The sequence below is a fragment of the Halyomorpha halys genome, unplaced genomic scaffold (assembly GCF_000696795.3).
Source record: "Halyomorpha halys isolate HHAL.00 unplaced genomic scaffold, Hhal_1.1 Scaffold410.1, whole genome shotgun sequence".
Taxonomy (NCBI): domain Eukaryota; kingdom Metazoa; phylum Arthropoda; class Insecta; order Hemiptera; family Pentatomidae; genus Halyomorpha; species Halyomorpha halys.
The window spans coordinates 260,248-269,226 of NW_027111460.1; the positions used below are offsets into that span (position 1 = coordinate 260,248).

Below are 8,979 nucleotides of genomic sequence, written 5' to 3' on the forward strand. Positions count from 1 at the left end.
TTTTTTAAATTTATATTTATTATCTGTATAAGAATGTAGGCATATTGTTATATTCTTGTAAAGAATTGATGTTTTTTTTTAAGATTTTAATTAAGTAGTACCTTTGTGCAAAAAAATGTTTTAGATTTTTTGTGCGTATATTGCTATTTTATTTAAAGGTTTTATTATTTCTAATTTATATTTTAATTTTTGTTTAATATAATTGTTAAAGAGGGGAAGGAAAAGGAAAGATGTATTGGGATAAGAGAGAAAATATGGAAAAAAATGAATAAAGTATAGAAAGAAAAATATTAAAGAACCAAAATGATAAAACAAAAAAAAAAATCATATATTACTTTTATATATTATAAGTTTACTGGATTATGCCTATATTTTATAATAATTAGAAAAAAATGTCTTGCTAATTTTGTTTCAATTTCAACAATATCAAACAGTATTAATTTTTCTTTTAAGGTTTTTAATTTATAAGCCAGTTTTTCATTTTATTTGTGTATGTACAATTATTTTATATCTATTAATTTTTCTATTAGAAGTAGAATGTCTTTAGACATTGGTTATTTTTATTCTTAGTGCTAATTATATCAAAATATTTTTTTTCTAATTTTAAAAATAATTTACCCTTCCAACTTCAGCTTTCTCTTCCTCTATTAATTTTTTAACATTGGATAGATCAGGAGCAATTTTCTCAGAAAGCTGAGAAAGTCTTCTCCTAAAATGTTAAAATCGATTAGCAATCCATTAGAAAAATTAATAATAAATATATTCTAATTATAGTTTAAAATATGAAATAAAGTAATAATAATTACTTTCTCATAGAAGATAGGGATGTACTTGAGCTGTACAAAGATTTTTGATTGCTAATTTGTCGATGAAATTCTGGGTTGGTGTTCATAATTTCTTCCATGACATTATCATCCAACTCTGTCAACGAAATGAAAATGAAAAAAAATGAAATGAATGATTGAACGAAATGAAAAATAGTAAAAAGACTCAAGTAAATAAATTCAGGATCTGAAATTGCCATTGAGATGTATTATGACTAAAAGATACCTTCTAGTTCCTCGTTATCAATATCTTGTAAATGTGAAATAAGAAATTCACTAAATGCGCCTTTTGTAGCAAGTAGTTCACGGTAGGTTCCTACTTCTGATACTGAACCATCTTTGAGTACAAAAATCATGTCTGTTTCTGGTAGGAAGGTAATACTGTGAGTAACAAGGAGTCTTGTCTGAAAAACAAATAAATGAGATATTTTTTGTTAAAATGAAAATATAATTATTTTTAATTACTGTAAGTAATTACTTAGTGTAAAGTCATTTCTTTTTCCTAAAAGATTAATATAAATATAAAAGAGAAATATAGTTAAGCTGACGAAGGAAGAGTTGGCTTTCTATCCTAAATTAACAAAGTGCATTTATATTTTTCCAAGGTAACATTTGAACAGAGATATAACCTGTACAATATATAGAAAAAAAAAATTCTCTCATTTTATGAACTGTGACTTTCCATTATAAATCTCATTTCAAGTATCAATATGACAATTTTAGAATTTATTTAACATTGATTTTTTACTTCCTTTCCAGGCTCATCATTTTTTTTAAAAATATTAATTTAGATCTTTATAAACTATTAGGATTCATACTAAATAGGTTACCTTATTTCTAAGTACTCCATTCGGACCAATGACATTCTCAAATATATGCTTTCCAACATGGCTGTCAACTGCGCTTAGAGGATCATCTAAGAAGTAGACATCGCAATCAGAGTAAACAGCTCTGGCCAGGCTAATTCTTTGCTTCTGTCCACCACTCACATTTATACCCTATTAATATTTATTAAAAATAAAATAAAAATCCTATATTCAATAGTTTGTATATACAAATATTAAATTCAAATTGTATAGTTATAATATAATAATTATTTTTTAAATAAAATATTTTATGACTTACTTTTTCACCAATTTCAGTTTGGTCCCCTCCAGGAAGCATCTCTAAATCTTTTTTCAATGCGCATGCATTTATAACTTTACGATACTTTTTACTATCTAAGGTCTTTCCAAATAATATATTGTCCTGCAGGGTACAGTTCTGTATCCAGGCTAATTGAGGAACATATGCTATACTTCCCTATAAAAATAAATTCAATTTATAATTATTTTATTTTATTTGCCCAGATTGATGGACAAGTATTTCAAGGGAGAAAATCTAATTAAAAAAAATTTCAGCATTACAAACACTATTTTTTTTTTTTATTCAATACGAGATCGAACTGGTGGGCCTTATATGGTTAATATAACAGTAATATTCAAATATTATAAATACTTATAGTTAGTTTTCTGATTAAATAAAATATTTTGTTTTTAAATTTACTTATAATTGCACTCACAAGAAAAAAAAAAAAAAAAGTGCTGAAGAAGAATTGAAAACATGAAACTGAGTTGGAAATGACTGCCAATAAATAAAATCATGAAACAGTTTTTATTTTATTTTCCAATGCCTCAGAAGATTATTAAGAATTAATGAGGAAGGAATATTATGAATAGGTGGATTCATAAGGCTTTGGAGTTTTGAATAAAAGTATAATAGAGATGTGAAGAACTTAAAACTGTGATCAACAATAAAAACTGCAAATATTATTTTAAAAATAATAAAATGTTTGTTGATTTCAGGGCTTCATGAGGATTGACTGGATGAGGATTTTTTTCTAGGACAGGTGGAAAATCCATTTTTAACTTTTACTCTTTAAAAGATTCAGGAAACAATGATTGGTATATTTAAAAATCTTTTAGATAAATATGAGGGTAAAAATTATCAGTCAATTTTTTAAAAAATTTAATTTGATCTAACAGTGCCATCTACCAGGGTTTAATGAAAACATACATGACTATTCATTTATTTGACAAAACAAAGATATCTTAGTATACACAAGAAATAAATTTGTAATGCAGTAAAAGAGATACGGGTTTGTTACGCTATTTTATTGAATAAAACAAAAAAGTATGAATATGTAGTGATCGTTGTTCTACTGTACCCTTTAGATATGAGTAAAAGTTGTTAAATAAAATTCAAAGTATAAAAATTTACCCTTGTGTTAACCCTTCCTGACACTTTGTACATTTCTCCGAGAAAGGCTGATATCAAAGAGGATTTGCCAGAACCGACTGCACCAACTACAGCGACTAGAGAGCCTGGTTTTATTTTCAAATCAAGATTACGAAGTGTCGATGTCTCATCCCCTCCCCAAGAGAATGTACACTTTTCCATTACTAATGGTTCCTCTGTAAAAAAAAGTATATTCATAAATAAAATAAAATTTGTAAATATGATTAAAAATAATTCTTTAATAAGGATTTTAAGTACGAAATTTTGGAAGAGGAGTTATTTACACCATGAACTTAACTTTTTCACTAATTTATATTTATAGTTCAGATTGGCAATACTGTTATATTAGTGATGCAAATGTTATTGACCAAACTGCAGCTTCTGCTCCCAATTAGAAGCAGTTCCTACAGGAGTTAAACCATTATTCTCAAAACTAAGTAAACAACTTAATATCTTCTGATTTTGAGGTAGTCCATGTATTTAAATCTCATGGAACACTTGAACTTATACCAGGCATGAAACACATTACAATGTTGGTGGTAAGATGGTTATTGTTAAATAACTCCAATAATAGTTAAAATGTTGTCTTTAATATTTACAAATAACTAAATTTTATAAGTAAAAATTTAGCTTTGCAAAATCTTAACCTTTGTTAACAATAGTATTATTTTCTTTATACTATCATTAGCTATTAAAAATAAAAGAATATTTGTTTTTGTTTGTATAATGAATAGTCTTAAATAATAAGACACTGAAGGACAATTGATATTCTTAAAATAACATGTAGTGTATGATTGCAGGCTAAAAAGTATATTACAATTCTTAAAGCTCGGAAGTGTGAATGTATTTAAGATTGAGACTGTTTATTTGATTCTTATGGAATTAATATGACTGAGGCAGAGCTAAATTATCAGAGAAAAGTTACATTGTCCTGATAACAGTATCACATGCACCCAAATGCATCTCACATTGCATCCTACTTATTTCTGTAGACTGATTAATATAAGTATCATTTCTTTTGTATATAATTGTTCAATATTTGATTTAAGTATGTAATTTATTTTCATATTCTTTCATTTTCTTTTTTATTAAATTATTTAAGAGAAACTAGATATGACATCAGCTTACAGAATAAAAGGCAAGGCTTCAGTAACTCAATTTAAAAGACCAAGTAGATACTGCGAGTAAATATGTTTTCCCACTTGTTGGTCCCTATTTGTCTGATTATCAAAATAGGACAATATTCCAAGACTAAAAAATGTATTGTTATTTTTCATTTCTTTCTTTGAGTTACTCTCTAGTTAAGAGTAAAGCTAATACCCTAGTCTATGAATTCTATAATTGTTGACCTAGGATGAGCATAAAACATTATAAACAACTAAAATAATTTTAAAAACATTATCAGTAACTTACCATCTTTGGTATCATGAGTAACAATATTCAAGTCCAAATCTTCACTATTTAAAAACCTGTTTATTCTTTTTATCGATACTGCTGCCTGAAAAAAAAAAAAGCACTATTAAGCAACCACTCAACAATTAAGTTTTATGCCACAATTTTTTAATTGTTTTAAAAATTAAAATAACATACATATAAAAACATAAAATATGCATTCTAATTAATATTTTCATCTCTATAAATGAAAAACTACATTTCAACCTCATTTAGGACTCAGTTTAAATAAGACAACTGTCGTTTTTAATTTGCCTATTTCGAAAACTGGATAAATGAAAAGCCTCTTTTAGTGATTACAAATCCAAGGTTCCTTGAAATCCTAGTTAGTTATACAGGTTACACACAGACAAACCTCAAATCGCCCAAAATCCAATTTAAGCAAACTATGACCAAAAAAAAACTAATGTATCAATAGGTATTGGCCTATTCTATAAATAAAGAAAAAATATATATGGATTCATTTTTTGTAGTGAAAGTGAGTAAGATTTCTTTGGAGGATAAAAAGGCATGCACCATCGGTTTGGGGGAATAGGGACTCTTGATGTGTGCTAACGTTCATCAGGGCTAAGAAAAACAAGGTAAAATTATAAAAATACAATAGAAAATGTGAATATTTCAGCAAATTACAATAAAAAAATTAAAGTAGAAACTTTATTACCTGGATTGCACTGGAAAGTACCATCGGAACCATCATTAGAGGGGTTTGCATGATGTTGAAAAGAGAAATCGAAACAAAAACTTTTGATGAGTCGAGAATGTTTTTTTCATCAAGAAGAACGTATGCAGTAAATGTCAGGATTGAAACCTAAAAATAAAACCAGAATATTAATTAACTTAGGAGAAGAATAAATTTATTAGATTTATTTACATAACGAAATTTACTCACCATGAAAGGAGCACATGCCCAAACAAATGAGGAAGCTGATCTGAGATATGCAGCTTTTCTAAGTATCTTTGTTTCTTTGCTCCTGATTTTCAATACTCGATCCATAAAGCTAGGCTCCCAGGCATACAACTTCAATACCTGTAAGTATAAAATAATTTCACATATTAGTAACGAATAGGGAGTAATACTTTGGAAATTTAGAGAAGGAAATTTTTTTAATGTAACATAAAATCAAATTTCTTTACTATAAATTAAATCAATAAAATGGAGAGAGGAAGATATCAAAACTCAAGACTTATCAGATAGAGATTAGATCATAAAGATTTGACTGATTTTGGTTTTTATTGAACTCGATATAAATAAAATGGACAGTTTTGTCATTTTGAAATTAATTGAATTTCTAAAAAATACTGCAAACCTTCATTCCTGAGAGTACTTCATTTATCATTTTGACTCTTTGATCTTTATTCTTCATTTGTTCCTGCTGAAGAATCTTCGTTTTATTTACAATAAATGAATTGACAGGAATCATGATAAGCATAACGCCTAAGCCTGCAAGAACGCTGGGGCCTGAAATAGAACACATTAATTGTCATAACAGGGTATAATAGGGTTAACTTTAACTTGAATAGGAAGGGCACAATATTCAGACTTAAATTAGAATAAATGAAATAATATTAGAATGTAGTGTGAAAATAAGAGCCATGGTAAATGACAACTATAAAGGTATGCAACTAGACTTCTAAATTAAAGTCTGTCCTATGATTGTGGCATCGCTTATACTGTATTTGGAATATATTGGAATATTCTGTGCCATTTTTTTTCAAGCTTCTTACATTTTGTTTATTATCTGCTCATGATATTAAAAAGAATAAACAAAGTTTTGAAGTACATAAACATAGCTCAGTGTAAGCAAAAATTATTCAAAATACTTCAGTTATCCTTTATGGGTAAAAATAAATTCCACTTGCATTTAAGTATAATAGTCATAATTAAGGTTATGAAAGAAAAAATGGATATTTTAACAAGAAAATTGGAAGTGGGATATTATATGGCAATCACATTTTAGTGGCTAAAGGAATAATAAAATTAAACTATCCTATAATATTTTCATTTTTAATATTTTATTATGAAGAAATGTTCCTCATACAACAGTGGGGGGGGGGGAGGAAATCAGTTTAGACTTAAATAATTGAGTACAAGTTCTAATAGACTAAGACACACCCGAAAAGGAGAATCACTTTCATTTGCTTTAGAATTAATCAGATACAATACAAATAAACAGCTGGTGTACAAACCTAATTCCTGCCAGAGGAAGTACAAGGCAAGCCCTATTTGCAAAGGGGCGAGGAACAAATAATTTATGTAGTTCATGGAACTCATTACTGATTGAGAATCAACAGCCATCAAATTGACGATTTCTCCCAAGGTAGTCTCCCTTCGAGCTGCATTTGATAGTTTAAGAGACTGAAAAAAGATAAAATAAATCATTTACAAAACTTGTACTTAAATAAAACTTTTAAATTTATTGAAAAAAATTAGCTCAGCCCTGCGGTTTTATTCGATTACGAAATTTCATTACATAAGATAATAAACTAAAATTGAATATAATAAAAAACATGTCTGTATTCCAGATAACTTAACATTACAGTGAATATATCCATTACTAGAGACCTGATTTTTGTGCAGTTAAAAAAACTAAAAAACATACAGTAAAGAACCGAAACTGGGCAAAATTGTGCAATAAAAGCTTAAAATTCATATAAAAACCTAAATCCTACAATAATCATTTATTGCCATTTACAACTGTACATTATAATACATTTAGTAAACTTGATCTTAGTTAAAATGAAGTAATAGAGGCGTTTAGAGAAACTATCCCCATTGGTAGCACTCTAATGATGTTTTACATTAGCAGGTCTCGTGGCCATCTTCTTTTCAGGCGCCTCGGAGGATTGTCTGGAATGGAAGAGGAAGCAAGGTTAGAAACTAGTGGGTTTGGGTGGTTAGGGAGTTTATAATGGAAGGTATATCTGGTTCGGGCTAGATCAGTTAAATATAGAACATTGAGGTATTTATGTATGATTTGTATGACCGTGTGTCCAGTAAGTATTGTAATAGTTGAAATCGATGTGCAGTTTCCTGTCTTTTCAGTCTTATGTGAGGATTCCAGGTTAGTTGTTTGTCCAGATTATGTCCGATGTAGCAGATCTGTTCAACAGGGGTAAGATCAACATTATTAAAGGAGTCAGTAGGGGCAGTTGGTAGGGTAAAGGTGATTTAATGGGATTTGTTGAGATTTAATTTAATCCTCCAATTACGACACTATTCTTCGAGGGCTGTGATATGGGACAATAATCATTAAATTTGTAGTTCAATTTATAATATTAATACATGTAAATCTTACCTAACCTTGTTGGAATCAAATTAAACTCGCTATATAATTTTTAAATTTATGCAAACATACATAAAAAACTAAATTGCTCTGATAAAAAACCTAACAATTGTCAATAATTGAAGAGCTACGAGAAAGCTAATTGTATTAAATGATTTTTATATTCCTATTATGAAGACTTCATACAAGACGGGAATTCAATTCTTCAACTTCTTAAAACTACCTGAATTTCTAAATTAAAAAAAAAAAATATGTGAAGCACTAAAAAAGAAAGGAGTATTTAAAAATATTCTTCTAAGCAACATTCTTTTTTAAGAGTCAATGTAGAAAAACATTAATCTATTTTACATTATTACTACATCTATTTTACTCAGCCAAAACTACTGTGTAGCTAAAAATATTGTTTTAGCAAAATTCACAACATACAATATTCAAACTTAAATAATAATAAATGAAATAATTTTAGAAGATAGTGTGAAAATAATATTAAGAAGTCAATGAAGAAAAACTTTAAAAAGTTTAATTAAAAGTATATAGGTATATTCATATTGAGCAGACCAATTGATTTTTATTTAAAATAAAATACATAGCTAATATAATATAATTAAAATTACATCTGTACTGCTACAGCCCATGAAGGTTCAGGGGCACAGTACTTTATAAGAGTGTGCTGTTGCTAGACCAATAGTTGTGCAAGGAGGTGATTTAGTTGAAATCACGTTTGACTATCAAATTTTTAACCAATCAAGGGTACCCACTTTATGAGGCTGGCTTCCGAACCCAAAGTCTACAGTGCAACAGAAATCTGTCACAGCTTGCTTCGGAGCCAGGTCCTTGTCTGTGTCTTACAGTGCCTTACCACTGAGCTACCTGCTCCCACAATTTAATATATATATTGTAATATGCTCTTTTTGAGTAAATAGCATATTTTGATGTATAAAGGGTTTTTAATATGTTTATTTTATGTATCATTTTAAGATTGTTAATTTGTTTTGTTTATCCAAAAAGCAAGCTAACCAAGTTTCATTGTTTATAATAACTTCGTGATTCAAAAAATAAAACCAAGATGGCGGTACGTTGAATCAAGGCCACATTGAGCAGATTCAAATATCATAAAAACTATTTTAACTTGTCCCCTCATA

The 8,979-nt window shown here is 28.2% G+C and overlaps 1 protein-coding gene across 1 annotated transcript in view; it reads right to left on the reverse strand.

Annotated features, from left to right (window-relative positions):
- The window catches only part of LOC106682386 (multidrug resistance-associated protein 1), a 78,513-nt gene that overhangs the window by 15,100 nt on the left and 54,434 nt on the right, over positions 1–8,979 (reverse strand). Inside the window, exons 10-20 of the mRNA XM_067049502.1 lie at positions 6,741–6,909; positions 5,861–6,012; positions 5,443–5,580; positions 5,215–5,361; positions 4,515–4,599; positions 3,084–3,277; positions 1,950–2,126; positions 1,655–1,822; positions 1,051–1,228; positions 807–921; positions 619–709 (exon numbers count right to left, since the gene is read on the reverse strand). Coding sequence (XP_066905603.1) covers positions 619–709; positions 807–921; positions 1,051–1,228; positions 1,655–1,822; positions 1,950–2,126; positions 3,084–3,277; positions 4,515–4,599; positions 5,215–5,361; positions 5,443–5,580; positions 5,861–6,012; positions 6,741–6,909 — 1,614 coding nt within the window. The remainder of the gene's footprint in view (positions 1–618; positions 710–806; positions 922–1,050; positions 1,229–1,654; positions 1,823–1,949; positions 2,127–3,083; positions 3,278–4,514; positions 4,600–5,214; positions 5,362–5,442; positions 5,581–5,860; positions 6,013–6,740; positions 6,910–8,979) is intronic.